The sequence below is a fragment of the Scomber scombrus genome, chromosome 15 (assembly GCF_963691925.1).
Source record: "Scomber scombrus chromosome 15, fScoSco1.1, whole genome shotgun sequence".
Lineage (NCBI taxonomy): Eukaryota > Metazoa > Chordata > Actinopteri > Scombriformes > Scombridae > Scomber > Scomber scombrus.
The window spans coordinates 28,902,311-28,917,538 of record NC_084984.1 but is presented as its reverse complement, the minus strand read 5'-3'; the positions used below and the strand labels follow the sequence as shown (position 1 = coordinate 28,917,538).

At 37.8% G+C, this 15,228-nt stretch overlaps 1 protein-coding gene across 1 annotated transcript; it reads right to left on the bottom strand.

Annotated features, from left to right (window-relative positions):
* Window positions 1-167: 167 nt before the first annotated feature.
* dcp2 (decapping mRNA 2) lies at window positions 168-11,880 on the bottom strand. The gene is made up of 11 exons (XM_062434412.1): window positions 11,661-11,880; window positions 8,543-8,694; window positions 8,230-8,357; window positions 6,435-6,533; window positions 6,177-6,329; window positions 5,966-6,078; window positions 5,368-5,472; window positions 4,702-4,801; window positions 3,212-3,301; window positions 2,968-3,019; window positions 168-1,903 (listed from the first exon to the last, which is right to left on the bottom strand). The coding sequence occupies exons 1-11, from the start codon at window positions 11,726-11,728 to the stop codon at window positions 1,773-1,775; spliced, it is 1,191 nt and encodes a 396-aa protein (XP_062290396.1). The 5' UTR covers window positions 11,729-11,880; the 3' UTR covers window positions 168-1,772.
* Window positions 11,881-15,228: the final 3,348 nt, after the last annotated feature.

Below are 15,228 nucleotides of genomic sequence, written 5' to 3'. Positions count from 1 at the left end.
GAAATACATTACATTCATTATAGAAAACACATTTACAAATCTGATTAAACCAAGGATTTAATAGATATACAAGTATCCTCAAAATGAGCCTTTCTTTAGGAAAAACTGATCAACTAATATATGTGGAGATTTTAATCTAAATCTAAAAGCATAACAAGGCAACAGCCGAAAGTGAAAAAACAGACTTTATTAATATTCACATTTAAAGTTACACCACTGAGGCCAAAGGGCAACTTGAGTTCACCATCTGTACCATCAATAACAAAGAAGCCCCAGTGACAAACACCACAAGGAGAGATCTCATGAAGATTTAGTCATCTCACATGTATGCATGTATAGAATATTCCTTTGAGAAAATATAGATTGCTATACTGTGGGTTAAACTTAAAAGACTTGAAACTGTTACTCATTCTATAAAACTGCATCAGCTCTAGTGGCTAAAAGTCCTCTAGTACTCTCGCCCTTTGCGAGAGTCATTTGTAAAGTCTTTGACAGTAAGTTGTAATGTTCACAGTAGTCTATCACAATGGTCCTCCATCATGGTCCATAGCACAAGAGTCTGCAGGGTTTCAGCAGCTAACCTGTGGTCCATGAAGACTATGACTGAGAACTTCTGGTGTAAGAAATCTCAACAGAAACTTAAACCTGTAAACCTTGCAGTCTGCAAGACAGAACAGCCTTGATTTACCTAACAAACTGGGATATTGGTCATTTTGGGGGAAATAATACATGAAAGTCTGTGGCTACCAATATTAATGTGACTTTATCAAATTGAAATACCTTTTTACATTTCTGTGTGCATGATGTATGACAACATTAAAAATTTCAATCAAATTTTCACATGGAAATCGCAAAATTCATAGCTAACAGAGCACAATTAAAATTCACATAAAAGTCCAGTTATTATCAATGTGCGTTGACATCCTTTGGAATACAAACTTATTTGTTCATGGAGTTTTCATTTCAACTTTTCTGTCCTTAATCATACATTTTCAAATATCAACTTGATTTAATGATCTTATTTTAACATTGGCAGCCACAGACTTCCATATGACACAGTAACATGAATTTGACATGACATTCAAATTGTGAAGACCAATTCTTCCTTTCTCACGTCAGTATTCCATCACATTCTACATTCCTGGATAAAATCTTAAGTAATTTGGTAATAAAACCAATAACACTATCAATACCCACTTTTTTGAAGCATTTTGGACTCAATTAGAAGAATGGAGGTAATACCCAACATCCAGATTATTACATTTTAAAATCAATATAGAAGACACATTTTAACACTGGTTTACCAGTCAAATTCACTGAGATGTAGCAGATTAATTTTTTACTTGTCCATTCATAATGTTCTAAAAAGTTTTTGTTATCATTGCTTTTGTAAGACTAATGGTTCAGCAGAGCAGACCTCTCCTTATGCTCTATGTGTCGTGTCCTCCAGATTTAATCATGATTTTAGGTATCCAATGATGAAGTGACAACTGAAGTTATGACTGAGCCTTGGACACACTGAAATCTGCTGTTAGGTTACCACCTGTATTAAAGGGTCTGAAAACTTGGGCCAAACAGGTAACCCCAGTGAGGCTTGATGAATATGATCAATAGGAAATGGCCAACTCCCTTATGTAAACGAGTGTTCATGTAAAATTGACAATAAAGGCAAGAAGGAAAGGGCGTGTTCAGTGACATCGTTGCTTGGACTGTCAGGCAAAATGTCTCACAGTTTGATGTCACAGGAGAGGCACAGAGCTCCATCAGCCATGTCAGTAGTCAAAACATTTCATGATGGCATCTTTGTCAAATTTGAAATTGAGGAAAGTCTTGGAAGACGGCAGCTGGTCACAGTCTCTGTGGACTGTCCGGTTACCATTGGTAGAGCTGCATGGAGCCACATCTGTGGAAAGACAAAGACGTTTTATTCCACATTAGGTTTGCTGTCCCTGCATTCAGCTCTGGACCACTACAGGTGTTTCTCCATTTAGTCACCTGCACATATGCAACACATTACAAAGCAGCTTTTGAGGGTTGGTTGGTGATAAAGCCTTAACCCCCAATATAGGCAACTGCCCTTGAAGCCCCAGACAGCCCCAGGTGCCTCTTATAGGTGTCAAAATATAGTTTTACATGTACATAGTGTTCCAGTGTAGAATTAATTATTAGTCAAGTATTCAAGCATACAGAGAATGTATCTTGGCATTGCTGGTTGGTTTCTGGGTCTCTGGCCAAAATGAGATTGGGAAACATCATAGGAGCTCAGTAGGGCCCCCTAGTGGGATATCCCAACTCTGATGTTGGTCATTCTAAGTGCACAGATTCTTTATCTGAGAACTAAGGGGGAATATTCTTTGGAGGAGCGTTCAGTCAAAATATATTCAAGGGAAGGACATAGCTCAAATAAATGACATTGTGCATATCCTATCTGATCATTAATGCATCATTTATATAGTAGGAGAAGATCAATTGCAGGCCAGAGGATGTATTGTGAGATATAATATGTTATTCAGTAAAAACTACAGAACAGGTAAGACACCAAGTCACTCATTTTTCAGCACAGTAAGTGCAGAATAATCTATTGTCACAGTTTTTCCAATACCAGTTTAGTTTGAGCTTTCATTTAGAATGAAATAAAATTCATTACTGTAGTACATTATGTACACTTTTTTTTCTCAAACAGAATTGTAACTCATTATTATTTTGAGCCTCATACCTTTCCCATAAGAACATTCTTCAAGGGGAAGTGTTCAAGTGGTACATTTCATTTATTGCTAGAGTTATAGCAGGTCAGGTGAAACTGAACTGTGCCCTCAATTTAGGAATTTCCACACAAATATTTTTTTTGTAACATATGACCCCCAGTATTTCACTCTGTAAATGTTCTGTTAACTCTACATGTCGGTCCGTCGATTGAAAAGGAGCCAGAGTGAGTGTGTGGCCTCAAAATAACTGTACAAAGCATACCTCTCTCAAAACTGTCTTGCAGTCTTCTGGGTTGAAGCTTTTTATCTTCTTTCTGTAGAAATAGTATAAGAGTGCTGGTGATGAAACAATCATTTACAGAGTAGTTTCCTGCCAGTGGTGGCATTTAACTGGTGTAAGATAAACGGGAACAAAATCAGATCAGACATTAGAACATGCAGTAAGATTTTATTTCCATATTCATTCTGAAATAAAAATGACTTTCACTTATTAATATGGTTTTCACCTGCTGGTTGCTCACTCCATTGTCATTGGCTCCTTTCTTCACATAAGGCGAGTCCTGAAATTTCTTCCCATTGCCTTTCAAATTTGGGTTCTACAGAGCAAAGAACAGAAGTTATGAGCTAACTGTAGTTGTAGTTTGTAAAACCTGTTAAGACACTGACAGATGCTGTGTGTGTAATTTGTGCATTTTTGCACAGCTGTTTTTACCTCCTGTTTTTCTGTTTGTTTGTTTCTTTTATTTTACAGGCATGGTGGAAAAGTAGCAACAACTCACAGTAACATTCACACAATCCTTAACTGACAGAAAACATCAGATGTCAGACTTAAGTGTTGAAAACCTTATTATTTGGCTAGTGTGAGTGCAAGTGTACCGTGCTTGAGTACACATTTTTTGTGTATTATTTTATCATTATTAAGGCAAAAGAACTCAGTTTATGTCCATCAACATTATAATGAAAAGGCTAAAGGCTTAATATTAGTTTGCATCCAGCGTGCTGCGTGGACTTCATTACATCTGCTGCACCGCTGCTACCACAATTATGAAATGCTAAGTTTATTATCTGTGACTGTGACCCTCATAAAAGTCATATTTTACAAATCTGCATTATATAAACTAACGAAATTCATTAAAGTCATTTGGCGACTTCTAAGTCATTAAACTAAGTCTTACTTTTACTGGAGTAAAGAGTTGAATCAGGACGTCTGCTTTTACACTAGTATCTAGTACTGCATACTACACAGGCATGACTCAGAAGAACAAGCTTGCACTTTTTAATCATAGTGCGTTGTGTTAACTGATCGGCTATGTTGTGTTTTACCGGCACACAGCACGCCAACACACACCTGTGCATGTTTTATGAGAGTAAACTGTCTATATGTTTTTGCGAAATGTGTCGGAGGCAACCGTGCTTGAGTACACTTGGGTTTGAGGTAATGTGAGTGCGGGCCAGCGGGGGACAGGGGAGGGGGGACATCCGTGCTGGCCCTAGTGTGAGTGCGCCCTAAAAGTGCTTTGAAAGGTTGAAAGACTAGATAAGAGCTATATAAGTACAGTCCATTTACCATTTAAACAACAGACTTTTAAGGTGTAGGACCAGGAGTTCAGTGAGAACACAGTTTGTGACACTACACATCATGTTGTTGGGTGTAGGTATTCTGGATTGCAGTAGTCAAACAACACAGTTCACTCTGACTAAACAACATGGTCAACACTCATGTGGAAACAGAAGGGCTGTGTTCAACACAAATTCATGCTCACAGTATTTATGAGGAATGGACAGACTTCATTGTGAAGTCCATTAGAATAAGCTGATCTGGCTAGTTATTTTTGTGAATGGTGCTGCTTGTCCATTGGCCCATGTTTGTACCATTGCAGTTTCAAACTATGATGACAATTCAATTCAGTCATTTTTCTTCAGTCTAGCAAACATTATTAACTAGTAAGTGTTGGTAACTATGAGATGCTTCAGTTAGTAGAACATCTTGTCTAACCTGGTTCAGCTCATACTGGCTCAGGGCTTTCTGCTGCTTGTGTCTGGCCCAGTCGTCTCCTGGAAAAGCTTCAGTCCCCGTGAGGCGTCGGGATTTTGACCTAAGAGATTGACAGGAAAAAAACAAGTAGTGTATATTTTGTATTATAAAAGGTGGATGGTAAACGGTTGGTGGCCCAGAAGGTATTGCCTTAAACTAACTCCTGAAATATCACTTCCACCCAGTTCATCAGACACTACTATGTTATTTTTTATAAATAACAAAATAGAATAATATGTGGTACTTCTCTAAATAATGATTGCAACAAATACTTAAAACTTTCATTCTTTTTTTTTTGTTAGCAACAAATATTTGAATGTTGAGAAGACAGTTAGGCTACATCAGGTGACGCAATTTTCAAATAACAATTTATAAATAGGTTCTCGACGCTAAATTTAAAATAGAGGCTAACAATAAGTTGCCAGACACTGATATTACTTACTCACTTAGGGAAGTGAGAGCATGACAAGTTTCATTGTTTGGTACAACAGGAATTAAAGCTCAATATTTATAGACCAGTCTGAGACTGCAGAAAGCTGAAAACACAATATTGACACATTACCACCTTACGACCTTTTTGTTCACCAATCATCAGTCTTTATTGGATTCAACATCAGATATATTTACCGAGCATTGTCTGAAGGTTTGGAAGGAGTGTTGCCATTGTTTGCGAAGTCCTCATCACTGTCAGTAGACTCGCCTTTCAGCCTACTGATCCATTCTCGCAGCGGTCTGCTCAAGTGGAGCGGAAAGAGTGCAATCAATATCTGTCAATCACTATGATGAAACTAAATCACATTTCTCAAGATGAAACATACAAAAGTTCCACAACACTGAGGTCATATCATAATATCATGTCTAGATACAGATAAACAAATGAGATATAGCATGTTACTTATTAAGATTTAGAGATGCTTTTGAACTTTAGACCATGACTCCAGCTCTACTTTTTCTTTACTACTTTTTTATATAAAAGATCACCAGCCTTTAACACACATTATTACCAGTCTTCTCGTCTTCTCTCGTATATTTCATTAATAGAAACATATTAATAGATAACTCAATAATGAAAATAACAACCTTCTAGACACACACACACACACACACACACACACACACACACACACACACACACACACACACACACACACACACACACACACACACACACACACACACACACACACACACACACACACACACACACACACACACACACACACACCTTATGAATGGAATGGCCATGAAAAATCTGTTGGGGGCAAGTCCAAGTTTAGACTTTGGAGTCATGTCGTTCCTGTGACATGGCAGCTTCTCAATAGGGAACCACTCAATGTTCTACAAGAGGAAGAAGAGCAACATAGTCACATATTTGTGTTAGAGGCAAAAAGCTAGAAATCAACCTGAGGGAAAACAAGTGAGAGAAGGATTCCTACCCTGATCTCTTTCCTCGTTTTGGGGTTGAATTTGGTATCCTTTGACACTCCTGGTATGATGTAGAGCCGCACCACCTGGTCGGTGATTTTCTGCTCTATGTAGCGGTCTTTGCAGATGCGATTCTTGATGTCGAAGCCTGTCTCCTCCATTACCTGGAAAACACAAAGTTTTATGAACTTCAAACTATAAACATGGATTATTCATGTCTCTTAATGCTTTCAGTTGGTCAAAGTTGTAGAGCAGGGAATGGAACTCACTTCACGGACTGCACAATCATGAGGAGCTTCATCCTCGTTCACCTTCCCCTTTGGAAAGCCCCACCCTGACTTCGCAAGGTAGCCCTGAACAAGCAACGCCTGAAGACAAATCATATAACAGTTAGCTGCTGCCGCTGTCATGTTTTTTTAAGTTAAGTGTGTCATGTCATGCTACATATTTAAAAAGTTCAGCATTTCAAGTACAGAACAGTGCATGATCACTAATGTAAAAAGACAGAGCTGATGACGTTATATATTTGCTATTATCGGCAAATCCCAAACAAACCGTGTGTGTATCAAAGCGTTCTTCTCTTCTTCCTCTGTGCCATAGAGCTCTATTGTTGTCTAAATCTATTAAAAACACATTACTGCTGCACTGAGTGTGCTATTCCGCAGAAGAAAATAGTTCCCAACAAATGCATTTTTCCCTGCTAAACACTATACTGAGCAGCTGTTTAAGGGCAATAAAAAAAAAACAGAAACTATATATTTGGAGACATTCAGAGACATTCAGTAGTCCTCACTGGGCTTGGAGTTGGAGGACAGGGTGTGTCAGGAACTATTGAGAGATGCACTAAAGCTGGAATTATTAAAGAGCTGACATGCACATTGGAGTGACAGGACATGCAAACCCACCCGTCAAACAAGTTGTTTAATTGACTTAACCCTGATCAGGAGGAAGAGTCCAACAAACTGTACATACATGTATAAAAGACACAGCCAAGAAGACGTCTCTCAGCCAGGAGGAGCTGAACACCTTATTGGTTTTACATGCAGTAACTGACATTAGAAATAAAGGCCTGTCTTTAAGAGGCTACATAAATGAGTCATGGCTAACACTATCCTGCTAAATCACATGTTCATGGGATTGGTCTGAATGTTGTTTGAAGATTGATTTATTAACAATGGATACAATTATCTTGAATGACAATGCCCTCTTATTTTGACATAGAAAGCTGAAATCATGATCAGCATTCATATTATTGGCTGAGTGCTGATCTTTGATTGAAGTTACATGAGGTAAGGTGTGTAGGGAAGCCTCTCAGCATGTACTTGGGCAATAGATTCATGACTTAAGCTTCATTTTTTTTTATTAGTGTTACTTTAACAGGTTTCTTCATGTTAAAAGGGAGTTTTTTCTTGCCATTGTCGCTAAGTGCTTGCTCATGTGGGAATGTTGGGTCTCTTTAAAATTAAAACCTGAAGAGTACGGTTTAGACCTGCTCTATGTGTAAAGTGCCTTGAGATAACTTTGTTGTGATTTGGCGCTATACAAATAAAGATTGATTGATTGATTGATTGATTTTGTTCTACATTTTACTCCTAAATGTTTCTGCAATTACATCACTGTTTAAAAACATATTTAGTGTTTAAATGACAAATGACCATTTTAATGGTAAAATAAATGCTATATGCTGCTGCACTGTTACACTTTCAACATTCTGAATCTTAGTATTTCAATACTACATTTGTTCTTCTTTGGTGCTCTTTTCATGGGATTTGTTGAAAATAACAAAAATATATAATAACACCAGCCTCAGAAGAACTATTATGCTTTATTACAACTTAGGTCTTATTTCTGTAGTTTGTCTGTCATTTCTATCAGTTACTCTGTAAATGAACTCACTAAACCACCTGCTGAGATATGGAAAGAAGATCTCAGCATTGTCTCCTCCCATCTGGCTTCTTTTTAGCGATGTCATTGTTTCCAGATCAGAGCAATTACTGCAACTTATTGAGAAAAATCTTAATACTGAGAGAAAACTTCAGTCACATAGTGTGAAAAAAAACTCACATTTTCTAGGGATTCATCTAGAATGATGGCTCCATAAGTAGGTACACCCATCTTGTACTCCTTCCACTGTTCTAGGACTTTCTGCACATCTTCTCCATGAGGCAACAGAAAAGGACAGTGATGGAATAGTTTGCAGCCGTCAAGAAAAATAACATGATCAATAGTTTAGGCTTCAGGTGGATGAAGATGCATGCAAAGGTTGAAAAACATTGCACACTGTGCTCTAGAGTGTGTACAGTTTAGTATAATATAGTAGACGTCGTCATGTAAAACATGAATTTCATTTAACATCATCATTCACATGTAAGGATATCAGCTTTGGCAAAGTCTCTTATCCCACAGTGAGGAGCTCCTGGAGTGTTCTGCATGCAGAAGTCCAGGTAGAACCAGTGGGCCAGCTCGATCTGGAAGCACACTCTGATAGCGTTGTCCCTCTCCTCACTGGGGATGTGCAGGATGAATCGGCTGGAGAAGCACAGGAGACGGGGGGGGGGGGGGGGTCACACATCTGTTCACACATACAGACTCAAACACTGGACATGCAGCAGGATAACACTCACTGTGAACGGAGGTCACTATTAGAGACTGAAAGGTGAATCAGCATCCCATAACATGCTGCATCCATACAAATGTCTCCTGACATGTGGGAATGTTAACCAACCATGCTTGTTCTGATGTGCTTGTGAAACAGAGACACAGAGTTCTTTTAACTAAAAGAGCTTCAAGCTAAACAAAGGAAACATCACTGCGGTCAACAGCTTCACTAATCTCTGCAATATAAATGTAAAGACACATATTAACACATCACTATGTCATATACCAATATAATGTCATCATAGTGTGACATAATAGCAGCTAACATGGAGATGAATATTTAATTGACCACCTGAGTGATGCACTCGGGCCTGTGAGAGGAAATAGAGTGTGTGGCTGCAGATGTGCTGTGGTCACCTTCAGAAGTGAAGTTACACACACATGCATTAACCAAACCAACCACTTAGTCTTTATTCTTATAAGACCTAAACATTCATCCCTGTGTGACATGGCAGAGTTTTCAGTACAGTGTTTATTTGACTGATTGAGCACCAAGCTGTAATGTGGCTGGAAAACAGAGAACAGCCTCTGTAACATCAGTTAGTGAGAGGTACAGTACAATGTTTTTACCCACATCAACGAGTTCATTCCCTACTGAGAACACACCAGCCATCAGTTTCCTCAGGGTTTTTCAAACACTGACAGGTACCAGTCTTCTAAGCAAACTGATGGTTTCCTCTGTCAGCTGAATGTATACTGACAGATGAAAGGGACAAACTGAGCATTTGTGAGATTTCTGCTTTATCAGAATGTTTCAGTTTTAGAGGAGAAACGATTTGTCTGATTAACTAGTTGTTGGGCAAATATGACTGTTTCATCTACTGTGTGTGAGACAGTCCTGAATACAGCTGCAACAGTTTTTCCTGCATTCTGTATTCTCATTTCAAACTTTGCTTTAATCAGTGTTTTCAACATTACTCTACAACAATCCCACAGGTTAATGTTCTAACCTTCAGTTTGAACAATATCAACTGCATCGTGTTAGTTGCAGTGTTCACTCCAATGTGACCCAGATATTAGATAGATAGATAGATAGATAGATAGATAGATAGATAGATAGATAGATAGATAGATAGATAGATAGATAGATAGATAGATAGATAGATAGATAGATAGATAGATTAGACAGAAAGTCCAAACCACTACTTTTACTGTAATACTGCATACTACATCACTCATAATACTGCAGTACTTTTACTGTAATACTGCATACTACATCACTCATAATACTGCAGTACTTTTACTGAAAGGTAATGGTTATGGTTATGGTTAGGTGTAGCAGAGATAAATGGTTGGGGTCAGGTAAAGAATCTCAGACGAATCTCAATGTACTTGTATTTTGAATTTGTTTCAACTCTAATTTTATTTTCTGTACAAATGATAACATCAACTTAATCTTTGAAATATGCCCATGAATTTCAGATTATTTTATAGTAATCTTGTAGTATTTGTTATGTTCTGCTTTTACTTTAATGACATAATGCACTTGAGCTAGCATGGACTCCACAAGTTGACCGACGTTATTCCAGCATGATCTACAAAGATGCAAACCACAGGGAGCAGCATGTCACTGAAGAATGGAGGGGTACCTCCATTCTTCAGTGACATGCTGCTGCTGGTCAGAGTGGAGTCAGTTCTGTGCAGGTGCACAACACACCCAGACCTCAATATTCCACCACCATGTTACACTGCAGTATCATTCTCTCTCCTGTCCATCTCCTTAAATTTACCCTGATGCTCCTGCCACCTCAAGCATTTGAACATATTGGAGTCTTACATTCTTTAATTAACTGTTTAAGTAATGTATCTGTGATGAAATGGCTTGAAGTTTTCTATCTCTCAGGGAACTACGCTGATCAGTGTTTTAGAGCTCCATGCACTGATGCATCTTAATGTGATGCTGAGAAAGCCCCTCTTTTGCTTAGAATAACAATCTGACTTCTGACACTTACACTTAGTAAGTAACATTGTTATAGTGAAAAACATGGCACCAGCACTAAGTACTGATCTGCTGGAAACTTGAGGCGCGCCATATTTATAACGGATGAACACTGGCTGCAAGTTGAGAGACTTTAACGAGCCTCTGATGAGGCCATCAAACACACCAAAGGGTCTGAACACATGGTTGAATGGAAAGGACAAAACTGCAGGTAGTCTGACCTTTGGTACAGGGGCCAATGCCACAAATTTGCTTAAATCTGATAGCGGACCTAGAAATAGCACAGAATCGTCAATATTTCTGTTTCATCTTACATATCATGACTTCTTATTTTTACATGTTTCTGAATCCTCAAACTTTCTGATTATTTCCAGGTTTGTATCGAAATATTAAGACATTTTCAGTGTGACTTTTGGATCACTGTGTCTACAGTGGTGTCAGACTTTTAGGACAGCTCTGATATGTGCAGTAGCAGTGATGGGTTGAAGTTTGATCACTCTCATTCTATATTCATATGATGTTGTTGTTGTTGATGTAGTTGGGGGCGGGGGCGCTACAGAACACTATAAAACACTGCTAGCCCCAGTTTCCCCCTTGCTAGCCTCTAATAAACTGAGGCAGTAAGTATCTAATGTAAACACCTTTACAGTGAGAGCTTAAACAGTTCATGTTGTGTTAAATGCTTTAATATGACAGCATCATGTAGAAACCAGCAGCAACACGGTTCAAAAGCAGCCGAACGGAAAACAACTAGAAACGCGCCATACGTCGCAGGGAGTCCTCGTTGTTTAACTTTTACCTTCCACAACATATCGCAGTTTATAATAATATTTGAAATTACATCTAAACCTCGACGGTAACGATGGTAAATGTAAGTATAGTGCCCAGTTGTAGTTACCTGCAGAGGTCGTCCAGTACGCCGGAGGGAATCTCCACTCTTTTTGTTTCCATGTTAGCTGAAAACATCCCGACTGTCTCTGAGAGCGAGCAGCCACTAAAGCTCCATCCGCTGTGCTGCGCTCATGTTCCCGTGTCCAGCTCAGAGCAACCAGCGTTACATTAGCCACTGAAAAGCTGCTAATATCAACTAATTACTCTTCTTCCCCCTCCACTGTATGTTGTTTAGTTTGCAACCGGAAGTTAATCATCCAATCAATGGCGTAGGATGAGTGCGCGAGTTAACTAGACGAACGACTATTGGTTTATATTTATGTCTGTCAAATGACCGAGAGAAACAATGTAGCAAGTTTGTTTGAAACGTCTGAGACTGTGGCATCACAGCTTCTCTACACATCCTGATCATGGCGGGATGCTGCGGCTGTATTCTGTAATAGAACATTTAATAATCATAAATATATATATATCTTCTAGTTCACTTAAACATATCAAATATTTCTCTTTAATCTGACTGTGTATCAAAACGGAAGTTGTTTTCAACTGCTGGTCCAAACTTTATTTGTTGCTTCATTAAGCAAAATGAAATAACTACACATGGCTTTTTAATATAACAATTGATGGCAGTATAACAATAAACATCATATCCATAGATCATCAACGTCTAATTTGAGACTTTCTTAATATTAGATGTAAGGAACTTTTCTTAACCCCTTAATCATATTCTGACCCAGTTTAAGTATTCCTTTATAATTAATACCATTTTTTGAACTACAAATGTATTTTGTGTTCATGGTTTCTTTAGATTTGGCACTATTATAGTGAAAATATATATATTTTAGATTTTCTGTTATCTAAAATGAGAACATAACAGCCACAATTAATTATTTATTTACTGAAAGGGAAGGATGGTAGGCTTCACAACACCCTTTATTAGCAAAAAATGTATATCAGCCGGAAAAAAAATGTATTACTTTTATAGTATTTTTTAACATTTTAGGCCATTGTAGGAAAAGTCATCACATTTCGGGCTTAAATCATATAACTTTGTAATTGCTTTCAAATGTCAAAATGGGTCGAATTTGACCAGAACAGTTTGTAAGGGTTAAACTGTCTCTATAACACCATGAAAAGCTGCCTCTCTCCTGGAAGACCATGTCAAGAATTTTTTGATGCATTTTTGTTATTTATTTATTATGTCTGTTTTTATTATTAATGTATAAGCGTATAGCTGCTGTGTTATAACTGTGTATACATGCAGTCTTTTGTTTACTGATATTGCATATACTGTATTGGGGGTCTCTGCTGGCCTGCATTTGGTCTCATTCATACATCACTTGGGATAAAAGCCAGATGAATACCTGTAAATGTAAACTATGAGACAATATGCTGACATCACTGTAATGGCCTCAGTAGAGGAATCTATCTTGTGGAAACACTTAGTAAGTTTGCATTTTATAATATGTTTGAAATGGCAGTAAATTATGGGCATTATTTTAGAGTAATGATTACAAGTTGGTGCAAGTCATTCAGTTTTTAATAACAATGCCCACATGATACAAGATGACCCTCGTGGCAAATTATTACAAAATAATTATCAATCAACAGCAATGACAAAACAGGCTACAAACACTGCTAAAACACTGTAGACTGGTTTAAATGTCTTAAAATCAAAATTGCATGTGAGATGGAAGTGGTTACAGTTTAATTGAAGCAGTTGAAGTATCAGTTGAAGCACTGACAGGGTTTGAATTCAAAGAAACTGAGATGTCATGTGAAGTTTATGAGTTGAACATTTCAAGCTGAAGTCTGCAGTTCAATTATCTGTTTTCAGGCATTTGAACTTACAGTTGAAGTATGAGATGAAGGAACGTTGTGCTCTGAAGAAAAACACTGTCATGCCTTATGAGTAGAGCTAGCACTGATTCTGGTAGTGATGTGCCCTTCATAGACTCCTCTGACCTTTGAGATTTCAGACAGTCTGACAGTAACATCACTCTCATTACCTCAAAGAGCTAATTCTCTAGCTGACCAATCAACACAACAACAGTGATAGACATTAAGCAGTGTAATGTAATGTAATGCATGTTAGTGCTACTATATTCAAGTCAATACATGTATTTAGTGCTGCTGCTGCTACTGCTGCTGGTCTCTGCAGATCTCTTCAGGATCTCTCACTAAAAAATATTTGCGACCAGACATTAAATGTCTTATTTTATTTAATTGCATTATTTTCTGTCCCTTTTCCTGGACATTAAAATATATTTATATTCTACACTGTGGGTAATCTGATCTGGATGTAAACACCATCTACATTATTGGATGCTGAGAGTCAGAATTTAAATCCATTACGATGGATGAAACATAGTCTATATGTTAAGAATACTTACTGAACAGAGAAAACAAACAAGCAAAGCCTAAACACTCCATAAATGATAAAAGGGACATTACTTAACCAAGTTAACATCCACTGTCATTAACATTCCTCTCCTTTAAAGATGTCAGAGCAGGAGATGAAGCCATACAACTGCTGGCTGGATGCTTAAATAAATACCACTTTATGCCAGCAGTTATTGTGCAATGTCATCAAAGCAGGGAAGGGTGTGGCTGCAGAGGGCTCACTGTGACCTCACCGAGTACTGTGCCCTGATCTTGGCCTCTCAGGAGATTTGTAGATTTATTTGTAGATGTATTTATTTAAAAGACAGGGACAATGCATATTAATCAAAAAACATTAACATGTAAATACACAAGGTTATAGCCAGTGGCTAATTTCCATCTTTAGTCCCTGGAGGCAGGTTGATGTTAAAAAACAACGACATGTAAAATAACATTCTTTAAAGGTAGCCAGTCAGTTATCTAGCAGCTCTTACCTGGTCATGACCTGTGTGTCACTTCAACAACCCACAATCTAAAAGATGTGATAGGCAGAGTACACAGAGGAGTAGGTAGTGCCTGAAAGACCAAAGTCAGGGAAATATGAAGCATGGGCTATATCAAGCTAGACACAGTTATTGTTGCTGTTTGATGCTTCATTTATTTCCATTTGTCTTCAAAATAAAGCAAAATAGGAACAACTAAAACATACAACTGTCATCTGTAAGGAGGATGGATTTACTTATCTCAATAGGAAGTACTAAAAATAGATGTAACAATGAATGGTCATGCTGGATTCTTGTTACCTTTACAAGCAATAATATTGCCTCTTCACCTTTTATTAACACTGGTGTTCCCATGGAAACTAATGGAAATACACATTTGATCAGTGATGTATAATCATTACAACAACAACAACCCCCAAACGACCTGTAATGCAGCCTGCTGTGGATATTGTGAAATCAAGCACAGTTCACCTTCATTTTAGGAAGCATCAACAGTGACATTGCAAATAATCTAACCACCACACAATGAGGACATGTACATATAAGGTCAATGGAATTCATGAGTAAAAACGTGAGATCTATGACAATGTGAGAGCACAGACTGCCTCCTGTCTAATAATAATGGCTGTTATTTTTAGATGATCTCCTCTTTAAACAATACGTAATAACAATGGATTAAGAAAATGAGAG